The sequence below is a fragment of the Delphinapterus leucas genome, chromosome 1, assembly GCF_059928025.1.
Source record: "Delphinapterus leucas isolate spDelLeu-1000000601 "Yukka" chromosome 1, BTC_Dleu_Yukka2, whole genome shotgun sequence".
Lineage (NCBI taxonomy): Eukaryota > Metazoa > Chordata > Mammalia > Artiodactyla > Monodontidae > Delphinapterus > Delphinapterus leucas.
The window spans coordinates 188409642-188432543 of NC_143129.1; the positions used below are offsets into that span (position 1 = coordinate 188409642).

Sequence of the window (22902 nt, forward strand, 5' to 3'; positions counted from 1 at the left end):
CAACCCTAGCTGAAGGGGACCTTCCCACACCCGAGCACCGGCGGAAATCCCGGGTGGGACGAAACGCCGCGTCTCCTTTAAGGCGCGGCGGCGCTCGGGGTGCCGGGTGGCGAACTACAAGCCCCACAATGCACGCGTCCGCCCGGAGCCCTGACTGGCTGCGGCGCTCGTCCTCCGTCACTTCCGGTCGCGGAGGGGCGGTTGCGGCGGACTGGGCGGGTTGGGTTTCGCGGTCGTGGGGTCCAGCGGCCGCCATGAACTTCTCAGAGGTGTTCAAGCTCTCCAGCCTGCTCTGCAAGTTCTCCCCGGACGGCAAGTACCTGGTGAGCGGCCGCGGGGCCTGGGCCGAGGGTGGGCCCTCAGCGGGGAGGCGCCTGTCCTCACCGGGAGGCGGGGACCCATGGAGCGGAGAGCGGGGCGGCCGCTGGGCCCGGATGGAGGGAGCTCGAGGGTCTGCAGGTGTGGGCCCCGGGCAGGTGCTGCAGACAGGTGACCCTGAGAAGGGGACCTGGGAAGATGCTGCAGCCTGGGAACCCAGGAAGCCGCCTGATGCCTGCACCTGGGTTTCCATCTGTTAAAGGCAGGTAAAAGCAATGCTGCCTTCACAGATCTGAGGACACAGGAGATATCGGATCGTTGTTGTTAGTTTGTCGCAAAAGGCACGTATATAGTCTACCAGTTGGCTGTAAACTGGTGCGGTGGTGCGGCTGCTTGTTGTCGCCTTTCCCAGCCCTCTTCACCCGTTTCTACTACATGCCAGATGAATGATTTAGATAACAGCTTTCTATGCGCAGATAAAGAGAGTTGTCCGCACTCCTGAGATCGGAGCTGCCGATTCCATGGGTGGCAGAATGCTTCTGACATCACTGAGCTGTCTTGTACATGAAAGTTAAGTTTTGAAATATACCAGCGTGACCCGTGTATATCCTCAGAATCTTAGGGTGAGGGCATGTGGTGGCTGAGGGATAATTGGCATTGGAAAGACATGAAGAAGAAAAATTATGCTTTATAAAAAGTGTGCTTAGTTTCACTAATTAGTAACCGATGCTTCCTGATTCTTTTCTCAGTTCGAGTTTTGTTAACATTCCTTTCATCCTTATCTAGTTCTTTGAGGATGGATGTACACGTTTGCCTTCTTTGTGGAGGTTTTATTCTAAATCACATAATATGGCATTCAGCTCCAAAATACAAAATGTCTTTAGCTTAAATGGCACCCCAAAAAACCTTGGTATATTCAAAATACTCCCGCATACGTTAGGGGTTCACCCCCCTTTGGTCATTTATGAAAATTCTAGTGAATTATAAAGAGAGAGGTTATATTTCCTCATTTAATTTTGGTACTTTTTTGGGTTTTACACCAAAATAATCAGATATTTCTGATTTAAATATCGTGAGCACTAGACAGTAACGTTACTGGAACCATGTTCTTCCAAGCTCTATCCTAGGTGCTGGAAAAAGTAGGGCCATGTTGCCATTCAAGTGTCTGCAACCCTCCCCTACTCTCCTTTTCCCATGCAAAACTCATGTGGCCTTTTTTTTTTTTTTTGGCTGTGTTGGGTCTTCGTTGCTGCGTGCGGGCTTTTCTCTAGTTGCAGCGAGCAGGGGCTACTCTTCGTTGCAGTGCACGGGCTCTAGGTGTGCAGGCTTCAGTAGTTGTGGCACACGGGCTTCAGTAGTTGTGGCTCGCGGTCTCTAGAGCGCAGGCTCAGTATTTGTGGCACACGGGCTTAGTTGCTCTGTGGCATGTAGGATCTTCCCAGACCAGGGCTCGAACCCGTGTCCCCTGCATTGGCAGGCGGATTCTTAACCACTGCGCCACCAGGGAAGTCCCTCTTGTGGCTTTTTTTTAATGGGAGTTTATAAAACAAAAATCCAATAATCCAGTTTGACCTTGATAAATACAAAAGTGAAGCAATTAACATTGAAAAGTCAGTTCTTGATTTTTGAACTGTGAGGTACTCTCCTATTAGCAGGTACGTTTACTCAATCATAGAAATTATTTGCTTGGATTTGGATATTATTAACAAATATAGACATAAAGTAACTGTATCTTTAAGAAAACTGTATTAACACTTAAACTTTTCAGAGTCAGGATTAGGAATAAGTTATTGTGGGTGTGTAAGAACCCCCCAGCCCTTCCTCCTATGAGTCCCACACGACTGCCACACTCAACACTTCTGACACATCTGGTCACCAACCGTGTGGGGTTTTTCCCCCACACCAAGCAGTTGTCCACCACGCCAGCTGGGTGTCCCACAGTTTGACTCAATTCCGACACTGTCTACCTGGAGAGAGCGCCAGGTCCAACAGGTTAGGGGCTCAGTCCCACAAGACTGCTTCCTCCCCCTTCAGACGCCAGTTGCAGGTCCAGGTTGTCACCTGTGCGTCTGACCAACTGGCTATAGGTCAGAGGTTCCATGATGTCCTCTTTGGGTTCCATTGATTTGCTAGAGTGACTCACAGCACTCAGAGAAACACGTTTACCAGTTTATTAAAGGATATGGTGAAGGACACGGATGAGCAGCCAGATGAAGAGATACACAGGGTGAGGTCCGGGGGGCCCTGAGTGCAGGAGCGTCTGTCCCTGTGAATCTGGGGTGCGTCACCCTCCGTGTCTGGTTGTGCTCACCCCCCTGGAAGCTCTGAACCCCGTATTATTGGGATTTTACGGGGCCTTCATCGCATGGGCCTGAGCCATCATTAACTCCATTTTTAGTCCTTTTCGCCGAAGAGAAAGGGGGGTGGGGCTGAAATTTCCAAGCTTCTGATCTTGGCTTGGTCTTCCGGGTGACAGCCCCATCCAGGAGCCCACCCAGAGTTGCCACTCTAGAACAAAAGACGCTCCTGTCACCCAGGAAATTGCACGGGTTTCATTCAGGAGCCCTGTGTCAGGACCTGAGGGCAGAGACCAACATGTCTTTTCTGTTCTCTCATCACAGGTCAATGAGCATTTATGAAGCGTCCTTACACCTGCAGAATTTCAAACCTGTATGTTGACTTTCTGTTGCTTAGGCTCCAAGTCAGACATTGAACAGAAGGGAACTGCGCTTCTGGGGTCGTTCTCCCCCGCAGCCCTGCACCTCCCTGCTCACTCCTTACAGGTTGTCTGCAGGTGATGGAAGCAGAGAGGATTGGGTTGTTTACAGATGGGCCTCTCCGCACTGCCATTTCCTGCTTCAGAGTTAGTCCCACAGTGAAGAAAGTAGAACATGACTCCAGTAGAGAGTTTGAAAATAATACTTTCTCCGGGGATTCAACAGTTTGGGCACCTGGTTTGCACATTTCAGTTTTATCTTCCATTAACTCCTCTTTGTTGAGAACAGGCTGTCCACGTGATGAGCACGAGGCCATCTAGGCAGGAAGCGTGTGTGCAGGGAGAGAAGGAGGCAGCCCCTGGCTGGAGGGCCGCGCCGCCGCGCCGAGAGCACTCCCCTCCAGAGCCCACACCGCCCGCCTCTCTCCTCCCTCTCCAGGCTTCCTGCGTCCAGTACCGGTTAGTGGTCCGGGATGCCAACACCCTCCAGATCTGCCAGCTGTACACGTGCCTGGACCAGATCCAGCACATCGAGTGGTCGGCCGACTCGCTCTTCATCCTGTGTGCCCTCTACAAGCGGGGGCTGGTGCAGGTTTGTGGCCCGAGGCTCGGACGCCCCCCGTCCCGGAGCGTAGCCCCGCGAAGGGCCTTGTCCTGTGCCCTGCCGGTCTGGAAGAAGAGGCAGCACAGCTCAAAGGCCGTTAATAGTTCGCTCATAGTTTAAGTACTTTTAAGGTAAGAAGACACTTAAGTGTCCTTGATCTGTAACCAAGTTAACTCAGTAACAGGCAGTGTTCAGAGGGCAGCCCAGCAACTCGCTCGTCCTGTGTGGGAGCGCTGAGATGTGTCTTGTTGTAGACCCCAAACCTAACTAAGTGAGGTCTCAGGGATAGCAGAGGGGTGCACCCTTCGAAGCACGGCAACACGCTGTCACCGAGAAGCGCGCCTTACCTCTGTGGTGCAACCCAGGCCCAGCCCTTCGTGCTGGAAGATTCCGAGGGCTCGCCCGTGTTTGCCTCCACACAGCTCTTGGCCGGTTGTCTTCAAGCCTACGTAGCGCACTGACTCGTCTCTCTCTTGTGACTGTAGGTGTGGTCTTTGGAGCAGCCAGAGTGGCACTGCAAAATAGACGAGGGTTCGGCAGGGCTGGTGGCTTCCTGCTGGAGCCCCGATGGGCGCCACATCCTCAACACGACGGAATTCCACGTGAGTGGGACGCCCCAAATGCCCCCTCCTCCTGAATTGCTTGGGAGCGTTAGAGTGGGTGGTTTGGGGGGAAGGGTATACGTCGTAAGTGGTCAGAGCATTATAAGCCCATGAGTGTTGTTATATAATCTTTTTGCCCAGTTTTAATGAAAAGAAAAGATTTTTTTAAAAGAACAGCTTAAATTATATTTTTAAGGATTTAAACAGGTTCTTTGATTCAACAATTGAAAATGAACTTCAGGATGAACAAATTTACATCTTTCCCTCAAGACATCTGATCTGTGTGTTTCTAACCTCTTCATTCATTTCCTCTTCAAGCCTTGGGCTTACTTGGGACATGGGGCCCTGGGCAGGAGCTCTGAGCGCGAAGAACATTTGAAGTCTGACAGTAAATCAGAGATAGCTCGGGTGGTGTGAACTCATCTCGGCAGCGTGTCACATTAGGGGATCAGGGAAGGCTGGGGTGGTGTGAACTCATCTCGGCAGCGTGTCACATTAGGGGATCAGGGAAGGCTGGGGTGGTGTGAGCTCATCTCGGCAGCGTGTCACATTAGGGGATCAGGGAAGGCTGGGGTGGTGTGAACTCATCTCGGCAGCGTGTCACATTAGGGGATCAGGGAAGGCTGGGGTGGTGTGAGCTCATCTCGGCAGCGTGTCACATTAGGGGATCAGGGAAGGCTGGGGTGGTGTGAGCTCATCTCGTCAGCGTGTCACATTAGGGGATCAGGGAAGGCTGGGGTGGTGTGAGCTCATCTCGGCAGCGTGTCACATTAGGGGATCAGGGAAGGCTGGGGTGGTGTGAGCTCATCTCGGCAGCGTGTCACATTAGGGGATCAGGGAAGGCTGGGGTGGTGTGAGCTCATCTCGTCAGCGTGTCACATTAGGGGATCAGGGAAGGCTGGGGTGGTGTGAGCTCATCTCGGCAGCGTGTCACATTAGGGGATCAGGGAAGGCTGGGGTGGTGTGAGCTCATCTCGTCAGCGTGTCACATTAGGGGATCAGGGAAGGCTGGGGTGGTGTGAGCTCATCTCGGCAGCGTGTCACATTAGGGGATCAGGGAAGGCTGGGGTGGTGTGAGCTCATCTCGGCAGCGTGTCACATTAGGGGATCAGGGAAGGCTGGGGTGGTGTGAGCTCATCTCGGCAGCGTGTCACATTAGGGGATCAGGGAAGGCTGGGGTGGTGTGAGCTCATCTCGTCAGCGTGTCACATTAGGGGATCAGGGAAGGCTGGGGTGGTGTGAGCTCATCTCGGCAGCGTGTCACATTAGGGGATCAGGGAAGGCTGGGGTGGTGTGAGCTCATCTCGTCAGCGTGTCACATTAGGGGATCAGGGAAGGCTGGGGTGGTGTGAGCTCATCTCGGCAGCGTGTCACATTAGGGGATCAGGGAAGGCTGGGGTGGTGTGAGCTCATCTCGGCAGCGTGTCACATTAGGGGATCAGGGAAGGCTGGGGTGGTGTGAGCTCATCTCGGCAGCGTGTCACATTAGGGGATCAGGGAAGGCTGGGGTGGTGTGAGCTCATCTCGGCAGCGTGTCACATTAGGGGATCAGGGAAGGCTGGGGTGGTGTGAGCTCATCTCGGCAGCGTGTCACATTAGGGGATCAGGGAAGGCTGGGGTGGTGTGAGCTCATCTCGGCAGCGTGTCACATTAGGGGATCAGGGAAGGCTGGGGTGGTGTGAGCTCATCTCGGCAGCGTGTCACATTAGGGGATCAGGGAAGGCTGGGGTGGTGTGAGCTCATCTCGTCATTATATTGAGTTTGATGTCTGCCAGTTTAGGCCATTGGGGAGGGAGACAGCAAGTGAAGGGGGCCTGGTTTCTTCACGTTACACACGTTGACATTTTACAGGGCTGTTGGAGAGAACTTGAGCTATTCATATAGCCTCATCTAAAAGGCTTCATGCTTATAATTCTTCGGGCCCAAATCCAGCCCCCAGACAGGCACCTGTCAGTGTGAAAGAGAAACCGTGCTCTTTGGACAAGGTTCACTGACAGGCAGCCTGCGCGCTGCCGTGAGGCCTGAGAACAGAACGCTCAGGACTGCAGGGTGTCTGTGGGCCCCACCTCAGCCCGCGGGGCCCCTCGCTCTGCATTTTGCATTAAGCACGTCCGTCCTTACCTCAAGGTCTTATCTGTGTGTGCACGTGTGTGTGCAGACACCATACACTATGATGTGCATTTGTCTAAAGTTTGCTTAAATGAATTCATACTCTGTGTTCTGTTGTGGTTCTTTCTTCCCCCTCGATATCGTTTTTGAGATTCATCCACGTCGAGGGTTTGACTGCTTCTTTTAGTCCTTGTAGGGAAAGTCATGCCACGGTTTATGCAGCCACCCTGCTGGTGCTGGGCATTGGAGCTGTTGCAGTCCCTGCTGCAGGGAATGGATTGTGGGCGTCTGCTCCGGCCCGTATCCAGGCGTTCTCTCTCGGACGTTTGGGGAGGGGAGGTCGCCTGGTTGTAGGAGATGCGGTTTGACCAGTATGTTAAATGGATGCCAGTCCAGTAGAACTGCAGTGGTACTGCACTGTGGTTTGCATTTTCATTTCTCTAAGTATTGGTGACGTCGAGTTTCCATGTCTTATTTTATACACACCCACGCACACAATTTAAATATGTATTTCAGGTTCACGTGGAGTTTATAGTGGTGGTGTGAGGAGTGAATCCATTTTTATCTGTTCCCAACAGGGTTTGTTAAGTCCGTCTTTACCACCTGTCTCAAGAACTGAATTTCTTTACACTGACGTGATCGGTTCCGATTTTCCATTCTGTGCCATCGTTGGCCCGTTTCCCTCCTGTGTTAGAGGATGTTAACATGTAACAGGGCTGTGCCCTCCTCGCTGCCTCTGCTCTGCCAGGTTTCCTCGTGTGTTTTTGAGGCTCTGTTACTAGAGCTGTTCCAGGTTTCATGGTGAGCTGAGCCTCTTATTATTATAAACGGTTCTTCGCGTCTCATAGTTTCTTCTGTTCTGCAGTGTGTTTTGTCAGATGATGGCATCAAATGCCATCCTTCCGTGGTTAGGGCTTTCAGGGTATATCTTTTTCATCCTTTGACTTTCAGCCTTTCCGTATCCTTAAATTTTAGTACGTATGTTGTAGATAGCCTGTAGTTGGCTTAAAAAAATAAACCCCGACCTGAAAACTTTTTCTTCTACCTCAAGAAAGCCAATTGGAGCTACTTATGAACAGCAGCATTCACCCACTTTAAGCGTGTGGACCGTGAGCTGGGACACGTGGCTGCCGCCCCGGGGGGGATGGAGCGCGCTTACACCAGCCAGTGGGCACCTCCCGCGCTCCAGTCATCCTGCTGCCCACCTCTGGCCTGCTTCCTGCCGCTCTTGGTTTACAGTTCAGATTCCATGTGAGAGGGGCCACGTGGCTTGCAGAGTTTTGTGTTTGGCTTCCATCACTCGGCCTCATGCTCTTCTTGAAATCCGTCCGCGTCTGTGGGCATCAGCTCCGGTTTCTCGGAGCTGGGTGGTGTCCCCGTGTGGATTCCCCACCCTGTGTGTGTATCACCCGCTGGCCGATGGAGCTGTCGTGAATATCCTCACAGGGCTGTCTGCGGACGCGGGTTTTTCTTTCTCTTGGGTAAAAACCTGGAGTGGGGGGTGCCAGGAGGTGTATGTTTACAGCTTAAGAAGCCGCGGACTCTTTTCCGCAGTAGCTGTGCCGTTTAGCCTTCCCCTCAACAGTGCAGGAGTTTGTTCCATAGTCTCACCAACGCTGCTCATCACAGCCGCTTCTGTTAGGCAGTCGGATGTGTGCTGGCGTCTCGTTGTGGGCTTTCCATGTGACTGATAATACTAAGCGTCCTGTAACTCGTCTGTTCACGTCATCCGTCCGTTTCTTTATTAGGCCGTTTGTCCTCTTGTTGAGCTGTAAGGTTCTGGTTACAAGTTCTTTGTCAGATACATGTTTCGTGAATATTCTCTCCTGGTCTCTGGCTTGCTTTTTCCTTTTGTTAACAGTTTCTTTTAAAGAGCAGTCTTTCATTTTGACGGGGTCTCATGGGTCAATTTTTTCTTTTATCATTTGTGCACTTTGTGTCTAAAGAAATCCCTGCCCAACCCAAGATCACAGAGTTTCTTCTGTTTTCTTTTAGAATTTTTATGATGTTAGCTCCTAAGTTTAGATGTGTGATTTGTCTTGAATTTCTGTCCTTTCCCCACTTTGCACCTTTGTCAGAAATCAGTTGCCTGTAGGTATGTGGGTCTGTTTCTGGACTCTGTCTTGTTACATTGATCTCTTAGTCTGTCTTTGTGCCAATACCACATGCTCCGGATCACTAAAGCTTAATAGTAGGTCTGGAAACCCAAATCAGTGTGTTTTCCAGTTTTGTCCTTTTTCAAAGTCGTTTTGGCCATTCTGGGTCTTTAGTATTTCTGTATCAATTTTGGAATAAATTAGTCAATTTCTAAAGAAAAAAAAAATTGTGCCAGGATTTTAAAGTTGAGATTGCGTTGAATCTGTAGACCAATTTGGGGATAATTGCCATCTTAACAATACTGAGTCTCTGGATCCACGAACATAGGATACTTTTCATTTTCTTAAGTCTTTAAATTTTTTTTTCTAAGCGATATTTTCATTGTATAGATCTTGTACATGCTTTATAAAATTTATTCCAAAGTTTTAAATTTTGTTGTATCAGCTCTTGACTCTGCTTCAGTCCAGGGGAAGGGCCAAGGGTGTTCACGCAGGTGTACGTGTGTAAACCGGGAGGAATTTGACCTCTGAATGCATTCCACTTCTAACAAGAGAGGGAAGCCATGCACATCCATACTGATAAAGAACTCGGTGGGCTGCTGTCAGTTTGCTGTTTCTTTTTTTGTGTGTGTGGTACGCGGGCCTCTCACTGTTGTGGCCTCTCCCGTTGCGGAGCACAGGCTCCGGACGCGCAGGCTCAGCGGCCATGGCTCACGGGCCCAGCCGCTCAGTGGCATGTGGGATCCTCCCGGACCGGGGCACGAACCCGCGTCCCCTGCATCGGCAGGCGGACTCTCAACCACTGCGCCACCAGGGAAGCCCTGCTGTGTTTCTTGAGTTAATTTTCCAAACAATCTCTGAGTTGGAAAAGGTCATTTTAAGTATTTTTGCTTAAGTACTGGAATTTTCCAGGTCACCGGCAGCAGTGATCAAGTAATAAAAATGTACTTATTTTTTACGTGAAGACCATTAGAAAGTGTTGTGGAAAAGGAGATGAGCTAAGGAACTCTTTCTCAAAAGTGACTGTTCTCTGGCGAGATTAGCGTTTCAGTTCACCCTTAAATGTGGCAATGCCTGAAAGCACAGCCCAGCCCAGAGGGGGGTCCTGCTGAAGGGCCGACACCTTGGAAGGACCCTTGGTGGTGACGGTGATGCCGTGGCACCAGACCTGAAATCCCAGGTCAAGGCCCCCTGGCCTCCGCTTTCCCGCCGCAGGGTGTGTGGGTGGGCACAGAAGCGGGCCTGGTCGGCGGCCCTCCGGGAGCCTGCCCTTCGGCCACCTCTGGCCTGTCCCCCTGCGCTCTCCCTTCCTGCGGTGCTGCCACCTCCTCGAGCTCACGGAGGGGAGGCGGGTGTTTATCTGCCTCTTTCTCACTGCATTTGTTAAGGTTACACGCAGTTGGGTTTCTTTTAACGGTTTTTGATGGGGGATGGCGGGTAAAAATCAGGCTTAGGTGCTTTGTGTCTTTTCTACCTTTAACAGAGAAGTGTGGATGGGGCAGGGGATTGGAGGCTTCTAGTCAGGAGCGCCCTGGGCCTTCCCTCCTCTCCCTCGCTCACCTGGAGGACAGGTGTTCCAGGCCTGATGGCGCCGACTGTGCGTGTCCAGGTGGATTTAACACCCAGACCTGCTGGGCTGGGAAGGGTGTGCCTTTCCACCCTCCTTGGCCTCCGAGAGCAGGAGGTTTTACAGGGAACAAGCCTGTCGTCAGGGTGAGCCTCACTCCTGGGCCATGCCTCGTCTGCACGTCCTGTACCTTTGCCTTAGATGGACAAGCGCTTTACCTTGAGTACAGCCCAGAAGTGCCGCCAACCCTGCAGCTTGTCTGCATCCCTTGTCTCCCCTAAATGCCACGTGAGCTTTTCACAGAGGCAGTTCAGGACATCAGATTCTTCCATCAGATTCTTTTCTTTCCTAAGAGACAATGTGGAGAAAATGCAGTTAATTCATTTTTTAAACCTCCTAAGCTAAAAAAGAAAAAGGGCCTAGCTTGCAGGAATCACACTGGTACAGAAACGCGGGGCCCTGCGTTTTACTTCATGTGAAGTCCCACAGTTTTTAAAGCTATGCTTATTTGATGAAAGCAGTTTTCCAGCCCGTGTTCCTTACCTCACAACCACGCCTGGTAAACACAGCTTCCGTGTCCACTGGCCTGGGGGCTGCGGGAGCTGGAGGTGGCAGGGCGCCCATTTACCTTCCCTGACGGCCGATGGGAACGGTGTGGACATGCTTTTCCAAAAGAAACATTTGGAAACTCCGGTCAAGGGTGATTGTTCACGTTGAGGCTCCAAGGGGGTCTGGGGCGGCTCCAGCAGCCCTCCCCGTGCCTGGGTGCGGGGGCCTCGCCTGCTCACAGGGCCGGGGTGACAGTGCGGAGGCTCTGGGTACCCCCCCACCCCGACCCCGAGCGCACCTCCCCGAGCCCAGGCATCCATCCCTGGCGCACTCGCCGGTCCCTCACTGACACGTCTGCTTCCGGCCATTTTGCAACAGCCTGGACAGCTGTCGCTACCTGCGTGATGTGCCCACGGTGGGTCCCCCAGAAATCTTCCGCAGAGGCCTCCGTGTGCAGAGTCGGGCCACTTCCCGTCCCTGCCAGCCTGGTGCTGCCCGGTGAGGCAGAGCTGCTCACCCTTCATCTGCTTCAGAGGACTGAGGAGTGTCCTGCGTGGCTTCCCTCCTAGACGTGTTTCTCTAAGCAGCGTGTTTAGGGTTATTATTATGTGAAAACTGTGACTACAGCATCCCCCCACCCTTATCCGCAGGGGATGCCTTCCAGGACCCCATGGATACCTGAAACCCCTGCAGTGCTGAACCCTCTATATGCTGCTGTTTCCTATACAGACGTGCCTGTGATAAAACATAAATTAGGCCGAAAAGGAGGGATGACTGTACTTTGAACTAAAACGCACTTGTATTTAACTTTGTCACTCAGATAATATTGTCACAAAATGAAAACCAAGGACCAGGAGCATTAAATTTAACAAACATGGGACTTCCCTGGCAGTCCAGCGGTGGTTAGGGTTCTGCGCTCTCACTGCTGTGGCCCGGGTTTCATCCCTGGTCAGGGAACTAAGATCCCACAAGCCGTGTGGTGCGGCCAAAAAAAAATTTTAATGTAACGATCGTAAAATGTGAGTTTGACACACGTCTTCAGGCAGAAAACACCACAGGACCGCTGATGCGGGAACTGCTGCGGGAATCTCTGGCTTGGGTGCTGACGATCTGGTTACGACTTGGAGTGGTCTCTCCAAAGACGCTAAATATATGCTGTTTCCTTTCTCTTCTCCCTCCCTTTGCCCCTGGCAGCTGCGGATAACTGTCTGGTCCTTGTGCACAAAGTCCGTGTCCTACATCAAGTACCCTAAGGCTTGTCAGCAGGGTGAGTCGGTCAGAGGCACTCAGAAGCCATTCCTCTGTCTTAGTTTGGGGCTTGGGGACATTTTTACCTTGGAAAATTTCATACACAGGCAAGGCCTCAGCCGTGTGTCAGCTCATAGCCAGTGTTTTTTCTCTATACCCACCCCCCCACCCCCAGATTATTTTAAAAGTACATCCCAGACCTCCTAGTGAGTACTTCATCTGTGACCATTCCCACCTGTGTCTCTAGGGCTTCTCCTGTACGCGACGTCAGTGACTAAGGAGGGTATATTGTCCTTTAGGACGTCAAAGAAGAAGGACTTACACGTAAACCCTTTACATCTGCTGCCGGACCGGGTGCTCAGGTCCCTCCAGTTCATGTCAGTCTCGCACCCCCACCTCACACACCGGATTCTGAACCGAATCCTCCATTGACTTAACTCTGTGAGGCCTGGAGTGGGGAAGTGGCGACCTGTCCCACCTGGACATCACCAAGGAGGGCCAGAGGCGCGTGTCCTCTGTGCCGGCGGGGAGCCCGCCCCCGCGGGTTTAGCTGAGCTGAGAGCCAGTTGGGCACCCCCCTCTCTTGAGTCCTGAAGTTACATGGCGGTATTTCAGTTAAGAAACAGAAAGAAGCAGTACATGGTTTGAATGATTTTTCCATTTTTTCTCTTGCCGTCAGCAGTTTGAACCTCACGTGTGAATGGTGTGCAATTGTACACTCATTTTTTATTTTTATAGTTTGAATATCAGTGTCTCTCCAGATGACACACACCCTTCTTGGTGGAAATGACAGCTTTGTCATTTAGGTGTTCTTTTGACCCATGAGGTATGAAATGTGGCCACGGGCTCGATTCGCTAATACGGACCCAGAAAGTACAGTCTGGTTGCAGCCAGATTCTTACCTTGAATTGACTTCTCCCAAATTTAAATTCAAAAGTAAAAATAGGAAACATCATGACAAGCCTGCTCTGAACCAGCTGAGTTTCCTGCGGTTGATTTCCTAAGACCACAACACTCCGTAGGGCACCACATTTCCCAGTAATGGTCTGGGGCTCGTCAGGGCTCAGGTCACTGTGTATTTCTCGCAGGTTCTCTGCAGGTCAGAAGTCTGAGCAAGGGTGTGGAGACCCCGCCCTGTGTAGACACACACTCCCTGCCGCGGACGCTGGGCTCTGCGTGCCACGTCCCCCTCTTCAGACCTCTGCTTTCTCTTTCTCGTTCTAACTTGAAAACCACTGCTGCAATCTGCTTCTCGATCCCGGGACCTTTCACTCTTCTCGGCAGGAATAACCTTTACCAGGGACGGCCGCTACCTGGCGCTGGCCGAGCGGCGGGACTGCAAAGACTACGTGAGCATCTTGGTCTGCAGTGACTGGCAGCTCCTGCGGGTGAGACTTGTCCCCACCTGGGAGCGGAGTGACCCTGGGGCGTGGGGGGAGGGGAGGAGTGCGTTGTCTGAGGTTCCGGGGCATCTTCCGCGTGGTATGGAGCAATGTGATTCCACATTCCCAAAGGCCGGTGCTGCCTGTAACCACGTGGCACGCACACCGGCAGGCGTTCGTAGGATGTGTTGAGATGACGCGTGCTTGCGGTGTGTTCACAGTTAACAGGCCACCAGGTTGGTGCCACCTCCCTTCCTGTTGGTTCCGTGGTATTTGCATACGTGTGGCTGCATCAGGCGGAAGAGTGAGCCGGAGTTTAATACTGAGCACGTGCCTGCGTGGGGCAGGAGGCCATGGACACAGACGCACAGGGCCGGGCAGGACCCCCGGATGCCGCCAGACAGAGGCCTCCTCGACGGGGCAGGGATGTCCTGGGAGGGTCTTGCCTGGGCTGGTCTTAAAGGCACAAGACTCAGCCAGGCAAGAAGCAGGTACAGGCGCGGGGCGGACGGAGGCCTGAGCCACGTCGCAGCCCCGTGTGCCCGGCCTGGAACCTCCCCAGCGCTCAGGCCGGACGTCACAGCAGGAGGACACGGCTGTACACGTTTCTGTCCGTGGCTAGATGAGGATATTAAATACTGAATGTTAACACATCAGTTATAAAATAAACGTTCGTGTATCTGTTGAAAACATTTTCAATTTCATCTCCCCCCCCGCCCGCCTCGGCAAGCACTTTGACACGGACACGCAGGACCTGGCCGGGATCGAGTGGGCCCCCAACGGCTGCGTGCTGGCCGCCTGGGACTCCTGCCTGGAGGTAGACAGCCCACTCGGGACCCTTTCTGCTCTAAGCGCCGATGCCAGTATTTCTCTCACGGCCTCTGAACGCCGAGAGCATTAACTGCGTCTTTCAGACGTCGAGCCGAGGAGCTTGTTAGCGCCCGGTTCCCCTTCCCACCGTGTTACCGCTTGGCTCCCCTAGTTGTGGTCCCCTTTCCACCGTGTTACCGCTTGGCTCCCCTAGTTGTGGTCCCACGTCTGAGCCGAGGAGCTCGTTAGCGCCCAGCCCCCTTCCCACCGTGTTACCGCTTGGCTCCCCTAGTTGTGGTCCCACGTCCCCGTTTCCCACCGCCGTCGGGGAGGGCAGTGTCCCCGCCCCGAGTCTCACTGCCTCCGCGCTGGGTTCAGTAACAATTTCAATGTCTCGGCAGTACAAGATCCTGCTCTACTCCCTGGACGGCCGGCTGCTGTCTACATTCTGTGCTTACGAGTGGTCCCTGGGCATCAAGTCCGTGGCCTGGAGCCCCAGCAGTCAGTTCCTGGCAGTCGGGAGCTACGACGGAAAGGTGGGAGGGCGTCCTCGGGGTGAAGCCCATGGCCAGTGCCCCGGCGGCTCTGACCACGTGGTTTCCATCCCCCCCGCCCCCCCCCCCCGCCCCCCACCACAGGTGCGGATTCTTAACCACGTGACATGGAAAATGATCACAGAATTCGGGCATCCCGCGACCATTAATAATCCCAAAATAGTAAGTGTGGAAGCACGTTTCTGCTTGAACAGTATTTGGGGAAGGGGGTCGAAAGCTGCTTTTTCACTTTCTGTTACTTATGGCGCTACAGGTACTTACATCCCCATAACCTTCTGATACTGTAACATTTCAAACGTCAGACTTGCCCAGTGGCCTTTGTTTCTCCTGCCACATTCCCGGGGGCTCCAAAGTGGCGTCCTTCCCCTCCCCAGCCCCCAGCCCTGCGGCTCGCTCTGGGACCAGCTCCTGCTCTGCGCTGTGAACAGGGTCCCCTGCCTGCAGGCGCCAAGCACCCGCACCCACTGTGCTCTGGGCCAGTCGGAGAAGAGCAGGCAGACCCTTGCCCCATGGAGTCTGGGCCGGGGCTGGGAGGGCTGGTGTCTTCCCCGGGTGGGTAGGAAGGCTGCCTGCCGAGGGGTCCTGGGGCAGGCACGGGGAGGAGGTGGCGCAGGGTTTGGGGAGGAGCAGTTCCGGCGGTAGGAAGAGGCACAGGAGTGCAGGAGTGCAGAGGCCCTGAGGTGGGAACAAGCATCCATTTACTCAGCGGGCGCCGGTCTGGGTGCTCGGAGACCTTAGGGACCCGGAGCGACAGCCCGCCTTGGGGGACAGCAGGGATGGGGCAGACACCCAGTGAGCTGTCTGCTGGTGAGGGACCTAAGATGGGTGAGTGGTGAGGAGGGAAGCAGCCCTGGCGCCGGCAGGGACTGGAGGACCTGCTGGAGCTGCAGGAACAGGACTGGAAGGCGGCCGGGTCGGGTGGCGCCGCCCCAGGCCTCACAGCGTTCGCTGGAGGTCCTTCCACCCCGCGGCCGGTGCGGTCTGAAGGTGTCGGGCCGCTCGTCCTTTCCGTCAGGCCTCCGGTGACGCACGCCGCCTCGCTCCTGGCCCGTCTGTCACCCGTCCCCGCTGAAGTGCTGGCCTGGGGGTGAGACCTCGTGGAGAGTGCCCAGGAGGGCGCGGTGAGCGGGGCCGCGGCTGCACATCCTGCCCGGGCCGTCTGTCTTCTAGGTGGTGTACAAGGAGGCCGAGAAGAGCCCGCCACTGGTGCTGGGCCGCCTGGCCTTCCCTCCGCCCAGAGCAGCGGCTGGACCCCTGTCCTCCACGGAGAGCGAATGTGAGCAGCTGGGCCCGGGATGGGGGCCTCTCTCTTCCTCCCCTTTCCTTTCCTTTTATTATGGAAAAAAGAGTCCTCTGGGTCCAGGTAGATTCCAGACGCTCCTTGTTGTTTTTTCAAATCCTCTCCTTTCCTGCGATGCTTGGTAGCCAGCGTCTCTCTTAGCTGTGAGCCAGCAGGCCGCCTGGCCACTGGCTCTGTTGACTGAATACAAGCCCTGGGAATCCTCATTTGACGGCTGGTCCTCTGAGGGCGACTTTTTAATGAACACTGACTTCCTTGGGTGAGCAGGGCCCTCAGAGGGCTCAGGGAGATGCCGCAGCTGTGTCGGGGACCTGGGATGTTACTCGTCTGTAAAATGGCGTAATTAGGGCGTCAGAGGAGCCACTGGGACGGCCACCAGGCCCTGCAGTGTCGCCTGGCCCGTCGCAGCTCCGGAAACACAGCCTCGCAGGGGAGGGCGCAAGGACAGGCCTTGTGCGCCGCAGCCAAGTTCCCACCGAGCCCTGTTTTCCGTAAGATCCTGCCCTGTGCTTGCTTCTCGCCCCACAGGGGGTTGTGGGCAGGACCGCAGGCCCTCGCCCCGCGGGGAGGCTCAGGGTGCTCTCTCTTTTGACGCCCAGACGAGGTTGCCTCGGTGCCGGTCTCCTTACAGACGCTGAAGCCTGCCGCCGACAGAGCCAACCCCAGGATCGGCATCGGGGCGCTGGCCTTCAGTCCCGACAACTGCTTCCTGGCGACGAGGAGTGGTCAGTGGCCCGTCCACGTGTGTGTGCTGTCCCCTCACCGCTCCCTCGGGGCCGGGCAGTCGAATGGCTTGAAAGGAGAGTCGGGGTGCGGGTCTCCCGAACGTGCTTCCTCCTGTCCTGCTGCAGAAGCGTCTCGGGTCACTGGGCCCATCGGAGCAGCAGCCGCCCAGCCGCTGCACCTCAGGCCCTGGCCTCTGCTCCCTCTATGTCCCTCTTTGGGAAGGAGCAGGGCTCAGGCCGACAGGACTCCCGTGTGTGCCAGGCAGCCCCGGGGAGGGCCCTCCCCCGCTGAGACCCCAGGCAGCATCCGTCCTCAGGCGTGAGCGGCACGGGGACTCAAGCAGGGGAGCAAGGGGTGACCGCGGGCCTGTTCACGTCTTCCTTCCTTAGACAGTGTCCCCACCGCCGTCTGGATCTGGGACATCCAGAAGCTGAGGCTGCTCGCGGTGCTGGAGCAGCTGTCCGCCGTGCGCTGCTTCCAGTGGGACCCGCGGCAGGCCCGGCTGGCCATCTGCACAGGGGGCGGCAAGGTGTACCTGTGGTCGCCGGCAGGCTGCGTGTCGGTGCAGGTACCCGGGGAAGGTGAGCGCAAGCGGGGATGCGAGCAAACACAGCCTCGAGCAGAAGGTGAAAGCCCTTCTCGGGAGGCACCTTTCCATAAACCTCAGGGCCGCCGGGTGTGCGCACTTGACTGGGGCCCGCGGCGTTTAGCGTCCCAGGCCAGGGGGAGCCTTCCCACCTGCTGAACTCTGGGGCTCCAGCTGGGTCACCCTGGAACGCTGGTCTATCCTGCTCTAACCTCCTGGCTTCCTCCAGGCGACTTCCAGGTACTCTCCGTGTGCTGGCACCCGAGCGGGGACTCCCTGGCCCTCCTCAGCAAGGACCACTTCTGCCTGTGCTTCCTGGAGACGGAGCAGGGGGTCGGCACAGCCTTCGGGCAGAGGGGTGACCACACATAGGACCCGTGCACGATCAGGCCCACGTGGCTCAAGGTGGGAGACCTTGGCTTGTGTTGGCCGTGGGAAAGGAGCAGAGCTTCTTGGTGCTGCGTCTCCCACTGGGGTGGCCCGGAGGAAGCGCTTTGCTTCTGTTTTTCTACAGCAAGCCATTTTTGTTAATATGTATGGTATGAAACTAATTTTTGTTACTTAAAATAAATATTTGCTAATTCATAAAATGTCTCTTGCTTACTTTCTTCAAAGGTTTAGGTCACGGGAAAGTTTTCTAGGTCAGTTTTAAGTTTGGGGTTCACTGTCTTAGGGAAACTGTGCCCCAAGCGGCCAGTCCCCCTCACACAAGACCCGCTCTGCTCGGAGCCTCCATTCTGTCACTGAACGCTTTGGAGAGTGGCCTGTGGGTCCCATGGGGCCTGTTCCGGAGAGGAGGGGAGCCCTGAGCACCCGGGGTGGGGTTGTACCTCCAAGGGAGGCTGGAGCTGCAGGCCCTGGGGCGGCTGGGTCAAGGTCGGCTCCCCGCAGGGACCGTCCGCTCTGGCTGTCCACCTGGAACAATCCGGGTGCTTCAGGAAGGCGGCCAGGGCTGAGAAGGCTGGTGGGGGAATGAGGGTTTGTCACCCTAGGTAGAGGCTGGGCAGTGCACACCACTCCCTGGTGGCCATGAGGGGAGCGAGTGGTACAGAACCCTCACTGTGCACACAGCAAAGGGCTCAAAACCAGCGCACAGAACAGCTCATGCTCTAAGATTCTCTCATTTAACAGGACACTTTCTTGGTTGTTGCACCTATTTTAATAACTTTTTAAGAAAGGAATGACACCCACTGTTTTAATGTTTCAACTCAGATTTTAAATGTCTTTACTACAAGACCGAAAGCAAAGGCTCAGGACCCAGGCGGAGTTGTGAGGCAGCCTTTCGATGTGGACAGGACCCTGCATCCGAATCACGGCCATGCTGACCACAGCTACGCCAGAGTCAGAAATAATGAGGAGGAACCGGCGGGCCAGCAGTTAAATCCTCAACAGACGCTCCCAGCAGACCGCTCAGCCGTGGACGGGAACGACTTCCCCCGGGCTGGCATCTAGGGGTGAGCTGCGTCAGGAGACTCTGATGTGGTTCCTTTTCAGAAGTGCATTCTTTACAAGCAAACTAAGCAATTCCCTTTTTCAATATGAATATGACAATACAAACTTAACCGAGTTGACAAAATTGTGTGCAAAGAACTTATCAACGTGACTTTCTCAGACTAATGACTTGTCTTGATTTTCTGTAAACCTTTTTGGGCCTGGGAAAGATGCCATAAGTATTATTAACACAATATAGGTTAATTTTAGAAAAAGTGTGACTTTAGGCCGAACACATATTTCCACATAAGCCAGTGTCCGTCCGTTCAGGAGCTGACAAGGCAGACCGTCTCTTGATGAGCTCGTGCCTGCTGGCTTCTTTCAAATTAGCTCTAAGAAAGTGGATTAAATCTCCAAATGCAGATTTGGACAGCAACTGTAAACCACCACAGGCACCGAGTCTCAGGCGCCTCCCTGGATGCAGCGATCTATGTAGCTGCGGTGCCGTTTATTATTAACATGCTCCAGGGCTGGGGTGGGAGGGACCACGGGAAGCCAGATGGAGACCCCAGCGGTGGGGGGCACGGAAACTGAGGTTCTAGGAAGCAGATGCCGGCCAGGACGGTGACAGCGATATTCATTCTGCTTTGTCTGGAGCTCACGCGACCAGATGCCCAGTATCCAGCTAAAGTATATGGTCCATCTGACTATGCTAATCGTGCCCAGACCCCTACAGGTAAGGGGCTCGGACCCTGCCAGCGGCAGTGGAGCTGGCCAGAGGCCTGATGCCCCCAGGGTCCCATCGGCCTGGCTCTCCCAGGGAAGAGACCCACGTGCGTGTGTGGTGCCTAGAAGCCGATTTTGCCTCTGGTCATGGAATAGCCCAGCTTAGCCTCGTTGTTGATGAAGGACATCAGCCCCACATAGGTCTCGATGAGGAGGGGGCACTCCAAGACCAGCACGCCGCCAGCCTGGCCCGGCAGAGGACTCTCCTTCTGGGCTTTTTTGACAGCTTGGATTAACAGAGCTTTGAAGCCATCCAGCTGTAAAGAGAAGACAGGGAGCTTGATCAGATGATCCCCCACGCGTCTGTGTCAGCCCGTCCCCACCCTGGAGAGACGCCTGCCCAGACGCATCCAGCAGCCCTTGGGCTCATCTCCTCCGCGTCACCCTCCAAGTGTCACACCTCACCTCTGCGCTCACCTGTGACTGGCTACAGCCAGTCCTCACGGGCCTCACTCTGCCGGTCGACGTGGCTTTGCCATAGTGACCCACCTACTCCTCCCCACCACCCACCAGGCGGTGAGCAGGCCAAGGTGCACAGCTGGCAAGTGGGGGCCTGTCGCCAGTCCTGGACCCGGCTCTCACCACCCCAAGGCCTCCTCTCCTGCTGAGCACGCAGACTGCCCAGCTCTACCATGGGCGGGGGTCACCTGCCACACCCCGAAGCCCTTCTGGACCCTTCTCCAAGACGACCACAGCCACAGAGGACCCCATCGTAGAGCTACGCTGACCAGCAGCTGCTAACTACACAGGGCTATTTAGACGTAAGTTAACAAACTTCTAAAAACCAAAAGGTTATTTGGGGCTTCCCCAATGGCGCAGTGGTTAAGAATCCGCCTGCCAGTGCAGGGGACACGGGTTCAAGCCCTGGTCCGGGGAGATCCCACATGCCGCGGAGCAACTAAGCCCATGCACCACAACTACTGAGCCTGCGCTCTAGAGCCTGCAAGCCACAACTACTGAGCCCACGTGCCACAACTACTGAAGCCTGCGTGCCTAGAGCCCGTGCTCTGCAACAAGAGAAGCCACCGCAATGAGAAGCTCATGCACCACAGTAAAGAGTAGCCCCGGGGGCTTCCCTGGGGGCGCAGTGATTGAGAATCTGCTAATGCAGGGGACACGGGTTCGAGCCCTGGTCTGGGAGGATCCCACATGCCGCGGAGCAACTAGGCCCGTGAGCCACAACTACTGAGCCTGTGCGTCTGGAGCCTGTGCTCCGCAACGAGAGGCCGCGATAGTGAGAGGCCCGCGCACCGCGATGAAGCGTGGCCCCCGCTCGCCACAAGTAGAGAAAGCCCTCGCACAGAAACGAAGACCCAACACAGCCAAAAATAAATAATTAATAAACTCCTACCCCCAACATCTTCTAAAAAAAAAAGAGTAGCCCCGGCTCACGGCAACTAGAGAAAGCCCGCACACAGCAATACAGCCAAAAAAAGAAAAACTAAATAAATGAATTTATGGGAAAAAAGAGTTTATTTTCTCTGTGTAGCCGCTGTTCAAGTGCTCACAGCCCCATGTGGCCACCGCCCTGGGCAGCACAGGCCTGGAACGTTCCCGTCCACTGGGCAGCGCTGCTGTTGCTGTGTGTGTTCTTACTTGGCACAGAGAGGCCGTCTTCTCGTCCACGCCGGCCATCGGGTGCTCTATGAACGTGGTGTATGGCACATTGGTGGACCAGGGGTTCCATCTGCTTATGAAGGACGGGCGGCTCTGCTTGTCCCACTGGATGCGAATCCCAAAACCTTCCCGCCTACCGAGTGGGAAGAAAGGGACCAGACCTCACACAGCAGGCCATGGCGCCCCCGAGCACCTGCTCAGTCGTGGGTGTGAGATTAAAAAGCTGTTCCACCGGTAAAGATAAGACTGATGACATTTCACAACAGTGAAGGACCCGTGGGGTTTGACAGGAATGGCGTGTCTAATAACGACAGCTTTCAGCACTTTAAAACATGACAAACTGAAAGCACTGTCTTAGTTGTGCTAACTAAACGAATAATATTTTTGCAAGTTTAAATCCTTTTCCCTGAGCATCTTATTGTTGGCCAAAATTCTGAGCTTATCTTAGCTTCCTGAATTCCCTCCCCAAATCTCTTCATCAAAACTCTCAAATATACCGTTTAATTCAACGGAGTATACTGATGGCCAGGTTTCTCACGTTTCAGAAACCTCCCTAACAGATGAAGATCAGCTCTTGAAAACTGGCCATCAAACGTTTCCAAATTTAATCTTCAGTAATATCTGCAAATCAAAGCGACACACTACCTTTTTCTTTTAAAAATTAACCACAACAGAGCTTGAGGTGACAGGTGTAATCCTTTCTTGGCGGGAGTAAAATGCTGAGTTTGGCTCTTATCTGAAGAATACCCACGTCGGGCCTATTTTAACGTACCCTGAGTTCATTTTACTACAAGCCTAATAACTGTCTCCTGTGCCAGAATTCCTTCTAACGCACCCTGTGGGGCACAAGTCACCTGTCTCTACACTCTTGCTGTTGAAGCAAGACATTCACTGAAGGCTGGTTTCGGAAGCGCTGACTGGGAGGCCCTGGTGGTGGGCTCTCTGTTCAACACACTTACTTATTGAGCGATTTCGGGGGAAACTGGAATTCTCCGTAGGAGATGGTGTCCACCGCGTTTAAGGCTACCCTGACCACCTGCTGGCACTGCAGGCTGATGAAGTCGTATTTGCAGATGAGCAGCGCCTGGTCGGTGATGAGCACCAGCCGCTCCTTTTCGTTGTTCCAGTGATCGACCCTGCGGGCGGCAGCGGTTACTTCGGCGCCCGGGGCGCACAGGCGCCCGGCCCCCTCCCCAGCGCGCGCCCCCTTACTCGGTCAGCAGCCACACCCCCTGGATGTCGCCGTCCTCCACGGGCCGGACCACCATGCGGATCTCCTCCACCGCCTGCTCGATGGTGCCAGGCTGCTGGGAGCGTGCGGGGCGGGCCGGGGGCGGAAGTCACAGGTCACGCCCGCTCGCCCGCCCCGCCCACCCACGCCCTCTCCCGCCCCCGCTCCCAGCCTCACCCGGAACACGAAATACTCCTTGACGCGGGCGCGCCGCGTGGGGTCGTGGACATTGAGCGGCCACAGCGTCTGTCGCAGCGGAGTGCCCGTCCCCAGCCGCCCCCCGCCGCCGCCGCCGCCACCGACGCTGCCCCCCGGCCCGACTTCCTCGCCAGCCGCCAGCAGCGCCGTGGGGCTCGTGCCCGCCGAGTCCACCGAGTCCCGCAGCTGCAGCATCGCCGCGCCCGCCACCGAGCGAACCCGGACCGGACCCGACTCGGCCGCCGCCGCCGCCGCCTAAGCCGGACCCTCGGCCCCGCCCGCGGGCCCGCTCCGCGCTGAGGCCCGCCGCGATTGGCTCCGCCTCGCCAGCCCCGCCTCAGGCTCCGCCTCCTCCCTCCCCCTCCGGCCCTCGCTATTGGATCGTCCCCCGCTGTCTTCCGCGATTGGTCCTGCCCGCCGCCGTTCACAATCGCTCCCGCCCGTCGCTGCGCCGGAAGAGCGCGCCGCGCGC

At 55.2% G+C, this 22902-nt stretch overlaps 2 protein-coding genes across 7 annotated transcripts; one reads left to right on the forward strand and one right to left on the reverse strand.

Annotated features, from left to right (window-relative positions):
- The first annotated feature begins 239 nt into the window (after nt 1-239).
- On the forward strand, nt 240-17757 carry WRAP73 (WD repeat containing, antisense to TP73). 5 transcript variants are annotated; one of them, XM_022598255.2, is made up of 13 exons: nt 240-323; nt 3474-3626; nt 4124-4240; nt 11756-11828; nt 13094-13197; nt 13922-14008; nt 14403-14537; nt 14640-14717; nt 15726-15831; nt 16203-16346; nt 16455-16580; nt 16971-17162; nt 17397-17757. In XM_022598255.2, exons 1-13 carry the CDS (start codon nt 255-257, stop codon nt 17537-17539), a joined length of 1527 nt encoding a protein of 508 aa, XP_022453963.1. In that variant the 5' UTR covers nt 240-254; the 3' UTR covers nt 17540-17757. The 5 variants fall into 5 exon arrangements, with proteins under 5 accessions (XP_022453963.1, XP_022453966.1, XP_022453967.1 ...); XM_022598257.2 differs by lacking the exon at nt 240-323 and adding an exon at nt 1496-2988; XM_022598258.2 differs by lacking the exon at nt 16203-16346.
- A 528-nt stretch (nt 17758-18285) lies between these two features.
- Nucleotides 18286-22692, reverse strand: TPRG1L (tumor protein p63 regulated 1 like). Of its 2 annotated transcripts, none has more exons than XM_022598261.3 (5): nt 22410-22692; nt 22214-22308; nt 21961-22137; nt 20981-21134; nt 18286-19641 (listed from the first exon to the last, which is right to left on the reverse strand). In XM_022598261.3, the coding sequence occupies exons 1-5, from the start codon at nt 22623-22625 to the stop codon at nt 19447-19449; spliced, it is 837 nt and encodes a 278-aa protein (XP_022453969.1). In that variant the 5' UTR covers nt 22626-22692; the 3' UTR covers nt 18286-19446. The 2 variants fall into 2 exon arrangements, with proteins under 2 accessions (XP_022453969.1, XP_022453970.1); XM_022598262.2 differs by having other exon boundaries at nt 22214-22305; nt 22410-22690.
- Nucleotides 22693-22902: the final 210 nt, after the last annotated feature.